The following is a 17,359-nucleotide window of genomic DNA, read 5'->3' as shown; positions in this document are numbered from 1 at the left end:
TATACTATCTTCTGGGGAAAAAAAGGAAATAAAAATATACATTTATAATGGTTCAAGTAAAAAACTAGAAGGATATATAGTAAGTGGAACTAACAAAACTGGTTGCATGAATGCACGTCTGTTTTGAAAACTGGCCAAATACAGGATGACGAAAGTGGAGCAGGTTCTCACTATATACACATTCATTTGTTTCCTTTAAATCTTTAAACCATGTGAAAGGCTAAATAAAATATAAATCTAACAACAGAAAAAAATCCTTTTGATTAGTGATGATTTCATAGCTGTGAAGACTTTTAATTTTATTAATTTCAGGTGCTTTTGCACCTGAATTTAGCACTCCAATACTGACATAGAGAGAAGAGGTCCTGTAGAGTTAAGAGGAACTAAGAAGCCTCTTGATCAAAATGAAAGTGGAGAGTGAAAACGTTGGCTTAAAGCTCAACATTCAGAGAACTAAAATCATGGCATCTGGTCCCATCACTTCATAGGAAATAGATGGGGAAACAGTGGAAACAGTGTCAGACTTTATTTTTTGGGGGGGGGGGGGCCTCCAAAATCACTGCAGATGGTGACTGCAGCCATGAAATTAAAAGACGCTTACTCCTTGGAAGAAAAGTTATGACCAACCTAGACAGCATATTCAAAAGCAGAGACATTACTTTGCCGACTAAGGTCTGTCTAGTCAAGGCTATGGTTTTTCCTGTGGTCATGTATGGATGTGAGAGTTGACTGTGAAGAAGGCTGAGCACTGAAGAATTGATGTTTTTGAACTGTGGTGTTGGAGAATACTCTTGAGAATCCCTTGGACTGCAAGAAGAGCCAGCCAGTCCGTTCTGAAGGAGATCAGCCCTGGGATTTCTTTGGAAGGAATGATGCTAAAGCTGAAACTCCAGTACTTTGGCCACCTCATGTGAAGAGTTGACTCATTGGAAAAGACTCTGATGCTGGGAGGGATTGGGGGCAGGAGGAGAAGGGGATGAGAGAGGATGAGATGGCTGGATGGCATCATCGACTCAATGGACGTGAGTCTGAGTGAACTCCGGGAGTGGGTGATGGACAGGGAGGCTTGGCGTGCTGTGATTCATGGGGTCGCAAAGAGTCGGACACGACTGAGCGACTGAACTGAACTGAACTGAAGCATATATTTCTGCATGGCAAAAAAGCTGTAGCAAACAAAACTTAATTAAGTAGTCAGCACTGAAATATTAACAGCAATGAAAGTTTAGGAGATAATACTGATTTCTCAAAATAAGAGCACTGATTCCTAGTACCTTTCAATAAACTTCTATCTATCAGCTTTCTTCAAAACACCAGCATTCCATGTTTCTGATACTGCTGGTGTTGCTTTTACCTTTGCCAAAAATCTTTAAATTCTGACTTGTAGAAAATGGCCAGAAATTGAAGTAAAAAGGATACAAGTTTCTTCATACACCTGGATGGTAGCCATGTCTCCCTCTAATCGGATAATCTCTCCAACCAACTCGCTGTGGCCCACTCTCACCAGCTCATACATGGCTGCGCCTGCCATGTCACAGGCTGTAACCACTGAAAGGAACAGGTGAGTATTTTAACGACTCAAGACTCTGAACAGTTCCATAGAATCAAAATACCCCATAAGTCTGTTAATACACTTCTCTCACATATTTACAGGAAAAATAAAACACCTATGGGACACACAGTCTCTCAAAAAGTACATTAAAAAAAAATTATACTTGATTTAAAACACTGTTTCACATATATAACACGATTCAGATATATATATTTTTCAGATTTTCTATAGATTATTATAATATGTTGAGTATAATTCCATGTGCTGTATAGTAAATCACTGTTGCTTATCTATTTTATGTACAGTAGTTTGCATTTGTTAATCCCAGACTCCTGATTTGTCTCTCCCTCCCTCTCCCCACTGTTGACCATAATTTTGTTTTCTATGAGTGTCTGTTTCTGCTTCATATACAGATTTATTTGCATTATTTTTTAGATTCCACATATAAGGGATATCACACAATATTTATCTTTGTCTGGTTTTCTTCTAACATTCTCTAGGTTCATCCATGTTGCAGCAAACAGCAATATTTCATTCTTTATGCGGCTGAAGAACGTTCCATTGCGTATATATACCACATCCTCTTAAGCTGATCATCTGCCGATGGATACTTAGGTTGCTTCTGGTTTTCGGCTGCTATAAATAGTTATGCTATGAACACTGGGATACATATATCTTTTTAAATTACAGTTTTCCTCTTTTCTGGATATACAGTCATGAATGGGACTGCTGAATCATATGTAGCTCTATTTTTATTTTTAAGGAAACTTGTACTGTTTTCCATAGTAGTTACACCAATTTACATTCCCACCAACAGTGTAGGAGCGTTCTCTTTCCTCCACACCCTCTTCAGCATTTATTACTTGCAGACTTTTTGACGGCAGCCATTCTTACTGCTGTGAGACGATACCTCACTGTGGTTTTGATTTGCATTTCTCTAATAATTAGTGATGCTGAACATCTTTTCATGTACCTGTTGGCCATCTGTATGTCTTATTTGGTAAGGTGTCTATTTAGGTCTTCTACCCATTTTTTTGATTGGGTTGTTTTGGTTTTTCTATATGGAGTTATATTAGCTGTTTGTGTATTTTGTATATTAACCCTCTGATAGTCACACCACTACAAATATTTTCTTCCATTTCTTTTTGTTTTGTTAATCAAAAAGACACATTTTTTTTTAGCATATGTCATAGATGGGATAAACAGAATAAAATTTTGTTAGGCTTTAGGCTAAGATTACTTGTTTACATGATACACATGAATACTATTTTCATTTTGAAGTTCTATATGACAAATATACTTTGAACTCTTAACTAGAAGCACTTAGGCAAGTTTTGATCAATCTAGGTTGCTATAATACAAGGAATGGTGGGTACTGGGAAAAAAAATAATAATAAAAGACTAAAACTAAAAATCGTCAGCACGCTCTGTGTTCACCATTCCTTTGAGAAATATCACATAAAACAACCACTTTAGTTTCTAACACTTTATACCAGTGGTTCTTGAAACTCTTCCTGGACAGATCTACCTAGAAAAACTCCCATTTGCATTTGGGCATCCCAGGTGGTGCAGTGGTAAAAGTATCCGCCTGCAATGCAGGAGATGCAAGAGATGCGGGTTTGATCCCTGCATCAGGAAGAGCCCTTGGAGTAGGTTGGCAACGTACTCCAGTATTCTTGCCTGGAGAATCCCATGGACAGAGGAGCCTAGCAAGCTATAGTTCATGGGGTCACAAAGAGTCAGACACGAGTGAGCATAACAACAAACAGGATATTTATAATCAGCCACAACCGCTGAGTGAAAGCCTCATTAAGAATCCCTATTTCTTATAATACTATATTAGAATTTGCACTTATTATTTTGGATCATGTTGCCCTGCAAGCAAAAGTTACTTTTCTGGCAGGAGGGGAAGGTTGGATGTTTTCAGGTATGTATAGGAATGAGTCTATGGTGGGTTTTTTTTTAAAACTGTATTTTATTAAGGAATCCATTTTTATGACTGTCACGAAGCCAGGCAGAGTTAACAGTGACGAGTTCTGGAGGTAACAATACCCTACTGTGAACTTTCTAGTTACAACCAATGTCGTCTCCCTAGAACCTCAACTTTTCTATCTCTGCCTCTCCCTACCAGACTCCTAAGGTCTCAATTCCTGCCCTCCTATTCCTGGAAGATGCCAACGCTAACTGTGTAAGAGGTCTTTTCAGGAGAAGACGACTTTTGTCTTCCCAGAAGACAAAGCCTCTAATTTGCTCTATGAGGCAGATAGCAACCCCAAACCACAGACAGGTTGGGACCTGCGCAGGCCTCAAAGGAGTAAGTCTATTTCAATATTTAGCCTTCGGATACAATTAATTAGAACTATGAATTAGGTAATATTCAAGTAGAAACTATTAGGGAATTAATATTTACTTAACTTACATTAGAACAATGGAAGTTTATTTCTTTTATCAATATTTACCTCTGTATCTATAAGAATAATTAAAAAGCATAGAAATGTGTGCTAAGCCCTCCAATCACATCCGACTCTGTGACCCCATGGACTGTAGCCCACCAGGCTCCTCTGCCCATGGGATTCTCCAGGCAAGAATACTGGAGTGGGTTGTCATGCCCTCCTCCAGGGGATCTTCCCGACCCAAGGACCTAACCTGCATCTCTCACGTCTCCTTCATCGGCATGGCACGTTCTTTACCACTAGTGCCACCTGGGAGGCCCACACTGAAATACCACAGATAACTAAAATGTTGACAAATTTCAGAAAAATATTTTCGCCTAAACTCTTCTGAGAGTGTTCTTTGCCTTTTCCCTAAAAGTTTCCTATGTACAGTCTGTCTTCCTTAAAGGCCTTATGGTCATCAAGGTGAAAAACTGTTTCTCTGAATGGTGAAGATGTTGAAAGTAGTGAAATATATTATTTGCTAAAAATTCAAGCTCAAACACCAAGTTCTAAGCAGTATAAGCTTACTAGGGAGAAATAAGCGGCCCAGTGACTGGTAATCTTCACTTGTATTAACACCCCAAAGTACCATCACCTCTATTGTGATTAGAACATCAGAAAGATTACAATATGAGGTTTATAAAAAGACAAGGAAAAGTGAATATTCATGGCACTAAAGATTACAAATCAATGAGTTTCTGTTTTACCAACAGAAACTGAATACCATTTTGCAGTGGAAATGTGGAATAACAAACTTAATACTAGGAGGAGATTTATTTATTATTTAAAATGCAGTACTCCAAGTTGTGGGCAAAACAAACATAAACTGCTTTCCATTCTCATTATCATGTCATAAGACTATTTTGCTATAGGTAGCTAGTTACGTGATATCTGAATCATCACTCAGAAGGATTTATACATGCAAAGAGCCATGGTTGATATTTCTGAGAAATGTTCTAAAAGCAATTACTAAAATTTAATATCACATTAACAGACATTTAGGTATCACAAAATAAAACCTATAAACTTTATAGTTTTTTAACCTCAGATTTAAAAACAAAAATAATTTAAGACATATAATACCATCTATACATTTACATAATAATTATCAAATTTGGATAATAAATGTTATAGTAACCCTTATGGTGGAAGTATTGCCTCAGTCTTACAGCAGGTATGAAATCTTCTAAAGACAGAATATACATAGGTGAAGAGAAACTTGTGTATTTCTGCCTAAAACATCTTGAAAAGATATTAACTGATATTAGGGATTTTTACTATTATGATTATTATGTATTACTCACCAGGTCCTGAGACCCCATGCACATAACCAAATGTGCTTTCTTTATCTTCATCACGTATTTTGGGGAGCTTGGAGAAATCCATCATGTTAATTTACCTATAATAAAAAAGAAATTAAGTTATAATTAGAAACTTTAAAGCAAAAGAACCAATATAGGTAGTGAAGTGAAGTGAAGTTGCTCAGTCGTGTCCGACTCTGCAACCCCATGGACTATAGTCTACCAGGCTTCTCTGTCCATGGGATTTTCCAGGCAATAGTCCTGGAGTGGGTTGCCATTTCCTTCTCCAGGGGATCTTCCCAACCCAGGGCTTGAACCCAGGTCTCCCACACTGTAGACAGATGCTTTACTGCCTGAGCCACCAGGGAAGCCATAGGTAGTGAACTCTGGTGTAGTTATTACCACTTCTTCAAAGTAAAATAGAATGTAAAATTCTTAAGATTTGGTTAAAATTACCTCGTTCTCAGATAGTCTACAGTTATTAAAACTGTAGTTTTAAATAGTCTACAGTTATTAAAACTCAGAATTGTATCCCTATACAAGGTATTCCACAGAAAATATCCCATGGACTGTTAACAAGGAATGCAATGTCTTTCCAATGGCTTTTCTAGCCCTGCAACATCTTGCCCTGCCATTTAGCTCTCTGACTTCCCCAACTACTCTTACCTTTATCATGCCGCATAAACACGGGACTCTGTTATTACTCAAAACACATACACATTCCGCCTCAGGGTCTTTCTACACACTATTCCCCTTGTCTGGAGTACTCTTCTCCTGGATGTCAGCTCCTATACCTCCTTCAGGTCTTCACTCAAATATCCCCCACTCTGAGAGGCTTTTTTGCCTATCTGCCCATCTATTTAAAATTGTAACATACCTCCCTCCTTCCCTACTTTATCTTTTACCATCTAACAAATTGTATCTTATGTTAAAAAAAAAGTTTAAATGTATAATCTATCTTTAAAATGTTTCTGTGATCATCCCTACCTCCCCCTACCCCCTGCCTTTAGCAGAATACAGAACAGTTTAGGAAATTTAGTTCAACTTATTTACTTTAAGATGCACAACCTGAAAGACCCAAACAATGTACTGAGTCCAAACAGAAAACTAGTTACAGATCCCAAAGCAGAAAGTGTCTTTGTAACTGCGGGTCTAACTTATTATAGACAATTTAATAAAAGAAATAAAATACATGCACAGATAAAAAGCTATATAATGTCTCCTAACAACCTTAAAGAAAAGGTCACAGACCAATATATAATAAAGTACCAAATAATATACTCTTATTTACTAAAAGTTCAAAGATTAGCAAGGAAAAGGAGGCTTGCAAAGGCATTCCAGGTAGAGAAATAACAAGAGAAGGGAAATAAAAATTTCAGGAGAGTTTATGGACCAGCCTGACTACAATAAAAAACTGTACTACAACAGTGAGAAATAAGGATTCAAAGGTAGAGATTAATTTGTGGGTCTAGAGATGAATGCCTAGTGGACCTTCTCCTACAAACAATAGGAAACAACCAAAGATTGTTATGAGAAGAATGATGTTTAATCAATCTAACATTAAGAGGAGAGGGGAAGCAGGCATGGTGAGAAGTTGAAAAGCTCTGGAAATAGTATGGGTTGTGTCTATGTGTTACCAGAGCTGTCACCAGACCCTTGCTCAAAACCAACCAACCCTTCCCTCGAACAGGAACTAACATATCTTTAATCACATGGTCGGGACACAAAGGAAGCTATAGGGAGAGAAAAACAAAAAACTGGATATCAAAAAACTGAAATCAAGATGGTGATGAATCTGATCTCCAAAAGACCCTGAATCTCTTTCTACAGTGATTTTTTTGTACTACATTGGTGTACAAAATGACACTCCTACCTGCAGCCATGAATGGAAGTCACAGACCAAAGGACAGAAAGGTGGTGGTGTCCGTTTGCAGGAAAATCTTGCCTTTTTCCCAGAAAACTAATGCATATACTTCCCCATCATTAGTCTTACTCCTCTCCCTATTATCTCTTATTCCTTAAAAGCAAATCCCTCTTGCCATTAAGGGGACAATTTGACTACTGAACTAAGTTCCCACTTCTCCATTCTCTGGCCACTGAATAAAGTTTGTGTTGCTTCAATTCCGCTTTGGTTTCATTGTTTGGCTGCCGTAACACGAAAGGGGGGAAAAAACCTTCCCCGTGGAGGCAGGGGGCCTTAGGGGGGTACAGCCTGAGCAGGGTACATACAACTTAATTTGGTAACAAATGGACTCAATTCATTAACTGTTTACCAAGCTCCTACCAAGGAAAAGGTACTGTGTTAAATTTAGGGAATAAAGATTGTGAATAAAAGGAGATTTCACTAGCTTTAAACAACTGTACCATAAAGCAAAAGTACTTAAGTGTTCAAATGACAACACACAGGGAGCAGAGGAGAAACTGATTCAGTTGTGGGAAAAGTGTAAACCAATGGGGATGAGTTGGGGGAACCAGTAATTGGAAAGTAAGCTTCGAGGCTGAGTTCAGTCCAGAAAGAAAGAATATAGAATGAGAGGAAAATCAAACCCTGAGCCTCGGGGATTCACTCAGGCAGGGCAGAGTAATGTTTTCCAGTCTTTCTGGAGCCACTGAAGGATCACTACAGAATCCTACATTTCTTGGAACAAGATCTGTAATCCATTAACTAAGGTGGCTTTCCTGGTAGCTCAGCTGGTAAAGAATTCGCCTGCAATGCAGACCTGGATTCAGTCCCTGCGTTGGAAGATCCCCTGGAGAAGGGAATGGCTATCCACTCCAGTATTCTGGCCTGGAGAATTCTATGGACTGTATAGTCCACGGGGATGCAAAGAGTCAGACATGACGGAGTAACTTCCACTTTCAACCAAGGTGGACCAAAGCAGAGACATTACTTTGACAACAAAGGTTCGTCTAGTCAAAGTTACTGGTTTTTCTAGTAATCATGTATGGATGTGAGAGTTGGACCATAAAGAAGGCTGAGCACGGAAGAATAGATGCTTTTGAACTGTGGTGTTGGAGAAGACTCTTGAGAGTCCCTTGGACAACAAGGAAATCAACAGTCAATCCCAAAGGAAATCAATCCTGAATGTTCATTGGAAGGACTGATGCTGAAGCTGAAACTCCAATACTTTGGCCACCTGATGCGGAGAACTGGAAGAGACCCTGATGCTGGGAAAGAATGAAGGCAGGAGGAGAAGGGGATGACAGAAGGCTAGATGGCTGGATGATATCACCAACTCAATGGACACGAGTTTGAGCAAGCTCCGGGAGATGGTGAAGGACAGGGAAGCCTGCCGTGTTGCAGTCCATGGGGTTGCAAAGAGTCAGACATGACAGAGCAAATGAACAAGAACAACAAACCAAGGTGTCAAGCAATTTGGGAGGGGAGTGTAACAGTAAAGTCATTAACAGTGGAATTCTGGTTGGATGCTCTTGGTGCTTTCAGAAAGGGGATGGTGGACAGAGCTAACGGGGAAGAATTAAAGAGTGATTAAAGAAACAAGCAAGAGTAAAAACAAAGATCAAAACCATATGGCAATAAAGGAGACCTTCCAAGTGAGGATATGAGCAAAGGGGCAAGATAAGTACCAATACCTTAAAGATGATAAAAGATGGTGATAGATAAGAGACTATCATCACTTTAGTCATTTATTGGCAAAGATGAAGTTAGTGCATAAGTCATTGGAAATCATGAAAAAATCTTTATTATAGTCATAAATGTCAGGATCAAAGAATCAAGAATTTTGGATTCTGTAGGAAAATTAAATTGGAGGAAGGGCAGTTGAGGGAGGAAGTAAAGAAAAGGGGAAACTGGTTGGTTAGGATTTTCCAGCCTCCTAAATATACAGAAGGGATTGTTGAGTAAGGAGGAATGGGACTGCTAAAGATCAGAATTAAATTTAAAAAGATGGAAGTTTTTCTAGAAACTACTTAGATAAGAGAAAAAACAAAGTTTAAAGATAAGCATTTATTTGGGAGATAGGTTAGGCAAAGGCTTTGAAGTAGTGAACAAGCAAAGGAAGTCAAATTTTAATCTTCAGAAAATCAAAGATTTTCAAAGTCAGAAGAGAAATTTACAACAATACAGTCTAACTTCTTCCTCAAATATGGTTATTTCCTATGATACATGGTCATCTGCCTATTAAAGTGGAAATAGCATGAAATACTGAGTCACACTTAGGAAACATCCTAATTCTACCAGTGACATGCGGCAGGAGATCTTGGATAAATCAGAATCTCTTTGTATCTTCACTTGAAGTACCCCCTACCCTGGGCTTATGACTAGATTACAGTTTTGTCAAAAATGTTCCTTGTGAGATGTAAAATGCTTACGAAACTCTCATCAGTAATACCTACTATTTAAACAGGGCTTCAATTTTTAAAACGCTATTCTATTTTTAAAAATCTCCTCCAAGAGAGTTGTTTTGTATCCAACCTAAATCTATTAACACTTTCTTATAACTTGTACCCTCTGGCCCTGTTTTTTCCAACTACTGTAGCCACACAGAGTATACTCCCTCTCCAAGGAAATTCTCTTTAGTGTCTTCAACTGTTCCTGAAAGGACAGTCGTTTTCAGCTCTTTCTCCCCTGAGGCAATACCCTGTTCTCAAGTATTTTACAATGTCAATGTTTCTTTTAAAACAGAACAAATAAAACTAAAAACTATATTCTAAATGTCATATGAGTAACTCTTCAAGAGTACCACTTTATCTATTCTGGCTGCTGCTTTTTATTGAGAAACAAAGACCAAGGCTTTGAGTCAGACAAATTGAGTTTGAAATTAAAAACTGTGCCCTCAAGCAAATCAAATTCTTTTAACCTTTTGAGACTCATTTGTAAAATCTACTGGGATTGCTGTGAAGCACCAACCAGTAAGCCTAATAGAAAATACTGATGACTACTAACTCTATTCTGTTAGTGTAAGTTAATATTGCCTAATTGAACCATGAACTTCCAGATGTTCAAGCTGGTTTTAGAAAAGGCAGAGCAACCAGAGATCAAATTGCCAACATCCGCTGGATCATCGAAAAAGCACAAGTTTCAGAAAAACATCTATTTCTGCTTTATTGACTATGCCAAAACCTTTGACTGTGTGGATCACAATAAACTGTGGAAAATTCTGAAAGAGATGGGAATACCAGACCACCTGACCTGCCTCTTGAGAAACCTGTATGCAGGTCAGGAAGCAATAGTTAGAACTGGACATGGAACAACAGACTGGTTCCAAATAGGAAAAGGAGTACGTCAAGGCTGTATATTGTCACCCTGCTTATTTAATTTATATTCAGAATACATCATGAGAAACGCTGGGCTGGAGGAAGCACAAGCTGGAATCAAGATTGCCGGGAGAAATATCAATAATCTCAGATACGCAGATGACACCACCCTTATGGCAGAAAGTGAAGAGGAACTAAAGAGCCTCTTGATGAAAGTGAAAGAGGAGAGTGAAAAAATTGGCTTAAAGCTCAACATTCAGAAAACGAAGATCATGGCATCCGGTCCCATCCCTTCATGGGAAATAGATGGGGCAACAGTGGAAACAGTGTCAGACTTTATTTTTCTGGGCTCCAAAATCACTGTAGATGGTGACTGCAGTCATGAAATTAAAAGATGCTTATTCCTTGGAAGGAAAGTTATGACCAACCTAGATAGCATATTCAAAAGCAGAGACATCACTTTGCCAACAAAGGTCCGTCTAGTCAAGACTATGGTTTATCCTGTAGTCATGTATGGATGTGAGAGTTGGACTATAAAGAAAGCTGAGCGCTGAAGAATTGATGCTTTTGAACTGTGGTGTTGGAGAAGACTCTTGAGAGTCCCTTGGACTGCAAGGAGATCCAACCAGTCCATCCTAAAGGAGATCAGTCATGGGTGTTCATTGGAAGGTCTGATGTTGAAGCTGAAACTCCAATACTTTGGCCAGCTGATGCAAACAGCTCACTCACTGGAAAAGACCCTGATGCTGGGAAAGATTGAGAGCAGGAAGAGAAGGGGACGACAGAGGATGAGATGGTTAGATGACATCACCGACTCGCTGGACATGAGCTTGAGTGAACTCTGGGAGTTGGTGATGGACAGGGAGGCCTGGCATGCTGCGGTTCATGGGGTCACAAAGAGTTGGACACAACTGAACTGAATAGAATTTTTAAAAAGAAGCTAACGTTCTTATCTTCTTGTTATTTGAACCAAATCTAGCCAAGTGGCTAGTTTTTTCCCTTAGTTATTATGTGTGTCTTACCATATCTTTTATTTTCTTAAAACTAAACAGATTTTTAAGCATCAGTGATATGCCAAGTGCAGTATTATAGATTGAAAATACAATGGAATAAGACACAATCTCTTCCCCAAGGAGTTTCCAGCCTGGTGGGATAAAAGCAAACATACTTACATTAAGTTGACAAATGTACTCTCATAGGAGCAATGCAGAGTGATTTAGAAGTGTGTAAAGCAGAGGGTCTAACGTAAACTTGGGCAGGACAAGAGTGACTTAGAGGATAATAAACTGAAACTTGGAAGATGAATAAGGAGACATTAGAGTATACAGTAGAACTTTCTTACAGATGCTTCAATCTCCTAGGGGTCACGAAGGTGTTCTGAAATGTTTATGAGGCAATAATGGTATCTGTTCTGATTTTTAAAATACAGGTATTTACAACTTTTTCCTTTAAACAATAAGAGCCTACAAATGTATGAGCAATAATTTGTGGAAATCAAATGAGTCTGTTCATGATTCAGCTGCCTTGTGGATTTATTACTCAGCTGGATAATTCTAGCCACCATAGGAAACTGATGATTCTCTAGTTTTCAACTTTATTTTTAGGCATACGTCGTTTAATTTATGCCAAAGACAGCAGGCATTAAGAACACTGACATCAAACTAATAAGAAAATCAAGTGTTAAGTGATAATTCTATATATTTTCTTAGGTGCACTTTTTACCAGATCCACAAATTTGCATTCATCTGATTAATATTATATCAAATCAAGATGATCCTATTTTTAAACAAATCAGTGTTTACAACAGCCAAGATATGGAAGCAACCTAAGTGCCCATGAATGGGTAAAGAAGGCGGGGTACACATAAATAATAGAACATTGTTGTTTTTCAGTTGTTAAGTCCTGTCTGACTCTTGTCACCCCATGGACGGTAGCCTGCCAGGCTACTCTGTCCAAGGGATTACCCCAGCAAGAATACTGGAGTGGGCTACCATTTCCTTTTCCAGGGGATGAACCTGTATCTCCTGCACTGGCAGGCGGATTCTCTACCACTGAGCTCCCTGGGAAGCCCTAACACTTTCCTCAGCCATAAAAAGAAGAAAATCTTGCCACTGAGCCTAGAGGGTATTATTCTTAATGAAATAAGTCAGACGGAAAAAAGACAATACTGTCTGAGTTCTCAAATGTGTAATCTTAAAAACAAAGCAAATGAAGAAAGATTAAAAGATACATGTAGAGTCACGGATACAGACAGGTGGCTGCCAGAGGAAAGACAGGTGGGAGAAAGAAAGAAATGTGATATAAGAGGTACAAACTTCCAGTTGGAAAATAAATGAGTACAGTGTAGGGAATATACTCAATAAGTGTAAAACTAGAAGGAAAAAAAGTCAGTGTTAAGAGGACAAAAATATGACGTCTGCCAAGTAACTTAGCTTTCTGTACGCCATTGTGCACCGTGCAGAGAGGCGGTTGCAAACACATTCCGAAACCAACTCTCAACCAGCAAACACTTAAAGGTGGAATTGTGAGCCCAGGCAGTCTGACTTCCTGACTCCAAAGCCTGTGCTCTTTAGGTACTGCACTCAGCGGCTGAGTGCAGTATTTAAATTGATTAGGCTGATTAACTTAAGTAGGCCGATTTCTATTATAAACATCTAAACAATCCTATGTGGTACAGAAGACAACAGTCTCTCTCAAGACATATGTTTTATCATATTAGGGACAGAACTGCAAAATCCAGATTCTACTTCAAGGAAGGACAAGGGAGTGGAAAGCCAATAGCTGGCAGCCCTTCAGGATCAGATTTAAAGAGCTGCCTTGCCCGCATCGACACCCTTCACAGAGCAACCTGAGCTGGGTGACCGAGGAAAGTGGAGGTATATATATGAAGACCCCATCCTGTCAGTTCAATGTGGGATACTGTCACAAGCAATAAATGCTCAGTCCAGATCACTCCACCTGGTTGGCTGAGGCTCTGCAGGGCTTACCTTGCACTTCTGCCAAATTCTGCTCCTGCCCCCTTCCTCTCACTGTGTTGATCCCTAAGAAACACCTTATACACCAGGCTTCCTTCTAGACATCTGATTTAAGAGAACCCAAATATTTAAACAATGAGTAAGCTGAATAATTGCTCCCTGGATAACTGAAGCTTAAGACTCATACTTGAAGCACTACAATTTTTGGCTTGTTTTCTTGAAACGGAAAAAAACAATACAAAAGTGGATTTAGAAAGCAGGGCCCGTATGATAGTTCTCAGGTTAAGTCAAGCAATTAGTATAGAGTTCAGGTTTCCATACAACAGAAGTCTTTAGTTTCGAAAAGGAACTTCCTCCTCCAACATAAACCTTAGATAGAGCCCACCACCAGGAGTCACAGGGAAAAGTCTAAGGTACTATTTTCTGATACTAGAAACTGTTTCCTTGCTCCAGAAGTTTCAGGCTCCAACCTCTTAACAGTTAAGCACTTTGAGAAACTTTCAAGGATTCAGTTCAGTTGCTCAGTTGTGTCCGACTCTTCGCAACCCCATGAATTGCAGCACGCCAGGCATCCCTGTCCATCACCAACTCCTGGAGTTCACTCAGACTCATGCCCATCAAGTCGGTGACGCCATCCAGCCATCTCATCCTCTGTTGTCCCCTTCTCCTCCTGCCCCTAGTCCCTCCCAGCATCAGGGTCTTTCCCAATGAGTCAACTCTTCCCATCAGGTGGCCAAAGTATTGGAGTTTCAGCTTCAGCATCAGTCCTTCCAATGAACACCCAGGACTGATCTCCTTTAGGATGGACTGGTTGGATCTCCTTGCAGTCCAAGGGACTCTCAAGAGTCTTCTCCAACACCACAGTTCAAAAGCATCAATTCTTCGGCGCTCAGCTTTCTTCACAGTCCAACTCCCACATCCATACATGACCACTGGAAAAACCATAGTCTTGACTAGACGGACCTTAGTCGGCAAAGTAATGTCTCTGCTTTTTAATATGCTATGGAGGAAAAAAAAAAAATGCTATGGAGGTTGGTCATAACTTTCCTTCCAAGGAGTAAGCGTCTTTTCATTTCATGGCTGCAATCACCATCTGCAGTGATTCTGGAGCCCCCCAAAATATCTGATACTGTTTCTACTGTTGCCCCATCTATCTGCCATGAAGTGATGGGACCGGATGCCATGATCTTAGTTTTCTGAATGTTGAGCTTTAAGCCAATTTTTTCACTCTCCTCTTTCACTTTCATCAAGAGGCTTTTTAGTTCCTCTTCATTTTCTGCCATAAGGGTGGTGTCATCTGCATATCTGAGGTGATTGATATTTCTCCCGGCAATCTTGATTCCTGCTTGTGCTTCCTCCAGCCCAGTGTTTCTCATGATGTACTCTGAATATAAATTAAATAAGCAGGGTGACAACATACAGCTTTACGTACTCCTTTTCCTATTTGGAACCAGTCTGTCCAGTTCTAACTGTTGCTTCCTGACCTGCATATAGGTTTCTCAAGAGGCTTAGTCCAAGGTAATAGACTCTCTTGAACATTAAAATTTGTAATTCCTGTAGCTGACATAAGGATACACATACATACAGACAGACAGATAGACACTACAATTCTAAAGCTTTTTCACCAAAGTACCCCAACTGCAGAAAAACAAGTAAACACTAAATAAATAAATATCCTCCCACCATTTTCCCAGAATCTTGACAGATAACAGGATGTTACAGCAGTCAACTGTAATCAGGGAAATTCTTTGTATGCTCTTGTATATCCCTCTTAATCCAAACAAGTTTTGCCCTCTCCTTCATGATACACATGTATGTTTTACCAAAAAAAGATAGAAGTACTTCTTTTCCACAAATAAAATAAAAATGATAAATTAGGCAGACAGATTGACTTCATCACTGAATAGGGCAAAGCATATAGCAGTTTAATAGACATGGCCATATAACACACTAATTTGTATCCATTAATCACCCATCATTGTCATCTATGCAAACAGTGAAAATTAAAAACTGCTAAAATCTGCTTCCCTACTGAATGCTTAGGTCTTTCTGTAAAAAAGCATGGGCTTTTAAAAACATTTTAAGATAAAAATCTCCCAAAACAGTTTGACTTTGCCATAAGCAAACTATACTGCAAGTTAGATTATACTGTAAATTAACCTTATGCCAAATCTCCATAAGATCCAAGCAATCATGATGCAATTTAATGCTACATCAAGTTTTATATGCTATGTCATAACTCCTTTCTAATACAGTATGCAATTATTACTGTTGCGTTCAATTGTTTAAAAAATAAAAGCATGATATTTACTTTAAAAACTGTTGCTTTCATGAAAACACTGTGGTTATGTGCCTGCGCTCACAGAGAATAAACTTAATGATTACACTCTAAACAATGTCGTTAGCTGTTGGGACTCCTGTTTTAAGGATAAAAAGTAAATGCGATTAAAGCCAATATTCTAACAGCCACAAACTGAAACAGTACCCCTCCCCTGTATTGGAGAGAGATTGAAAAAAAAAAAAAGTCGTGCTGCAGACAGGGAAAAATCCAGATAGCACAGGCAACCATCCGATGCAATGAGTCATCAGTCTCCCTCCCACACTGCAGAACACTGCAGTGGCGAATCACGACACCAGAGGCCCGTTCCATTCCTTCTGTCTCACAAGGTCCCTTACAAATTGCTGCTGGTTAATACACAACACCAAGTGTTTTCATTATCCCAGAAATGGTTTTAGTACCAGTCTTGGATGATACAGGTGTTGGGGGCAAGAGTGAGGTGTTATGTAAAAGCTAAATATCAAGGTTCCAAGGCAATATTTTATTTATATACAAAATCCTTCACTGATACTAGGGTACTTCCATTAACAGGGTTAACACTTAGAAAAATACATTCTACCTAATAACTGATTGAAGATTATTTCTTTTTGAAGATGAAGAAAAGCCAATACTTATTTTCATACACAGTTTATCTTCTTGGGACAAGGCATCAAGATCCTGTTTAATATTTTCATGCTTGCAGAACTGGTACAATTCCAGCTAATAACATTACCTTATATTTATAGAGTACAAAAATTAATTTTGTGAAGCACCTTCCTATTCATTTTATTTAACCTACCTACTGAACAATGCCATTAGAAAGGCTTATGTGGCAGGTTACTGATTGCCACATTAGTTCCCCCTTTTTATCTTGTGATGGCACAACCTTAAATATCAAGGTATTATTCCAGTACCCTTGGCAATGACTGGTTTGGAATCGGACATGAAACAATGTTCTCACCAGTAAGAGGGAGGGCAAAGTCTACTGGGGACCTTCTGGGAATGGTTTCTGATTTCTTTGTTTTTTAAAAGATATAGGCCATGAGAAACACTTACTCCCTCAGAATATGGCAACACGTTCTGGTCACTTGTATGGGACAGGCAGCCATTTTCAGACCTTGAAGGAAGCAAATCTAAGCAGACAGACTGCCAGCAGACAGGCTGCCTTGCTAAGAATGGCAAAACTGAAAGACAAAAAGCATCTAGGTCCTTGTTTTCTTTCTTGGTCCACTGAATCTAACAACATAATAGAAAGGAGAGGGTTTCAAGAATAAATATTTTTATACGATACATACATTTCAATATGCTATTTTTTTTTTAATAGAGAAGCCAAAAGGTTAAGAATAAAGGCAAATATAAGGTCATTATGTAACTAGCTTTTAAAAATTACTGAGATGGATTACAGGAACTGTGCAGGCACAAGTGGGAATCAGAATAGAGAAGCACAGAATGATCACAGATGGCAAACTGGACTGACAGAATCAGGAACGAGTTCTTCCTACCACAATTAAATCTTCTGAGTGCAAAACACATACATCCCTTCACTTATCAAAATACAACGAATC

The 17,359-nt window shown here is 38.9% G+C and overlaps 1 protein-coding gene across 1 annotated transcript in view; it reads right to left on the bottom strand.

Moving 5' to 3' along the window:
• The window catches only part of ATP6V1A (ATPase H+ transporting V1 subunit A), a 63,928-nt gene that overhangs the window by 28,059 nt on the left and 18,510 nt on the right, over positions 1-17,359 (bottom strand). The window contains exons 2-3 of the mRNA XM_069553977.1: positions 5,289-5,383; positions 1,417-1,545 (exon numbers count right to left, since the gene is read on the bottom strand). Of these exons, the coding sequence (XP_069410078.1) occupies positions 1,417-1,545; positions 5,289-5,373 (214 nt within the window). The 5' untranslated portion in view covers positions 5,374-5,383. The remainder of the gene's footprint in view (positions 1-1,416; positions 1,546-5,288; positions 5,384-17,359) is intronic.

Source organism: Ovis canadensis, chromosome 1 (genome assembly GCF_042477335.2).
Source record: "Ovis canadensis isolate MfBH-ARS-UI-01 breed Bighorn chromosome 1, ARS-UI_OviCan_v2, whole genome shotgun sequence".
NCBI classification, from domain to species: Eukaryota; Metazoa; Chordata; class Mammalia; order Artiodactyla; family Bovidae; genus Ovis; species Ovis canadensis.
Note: the sequence above shows the minus strand (reverse complement) of the source record. Positions and strands in the feature narration are given on the sequence as shown.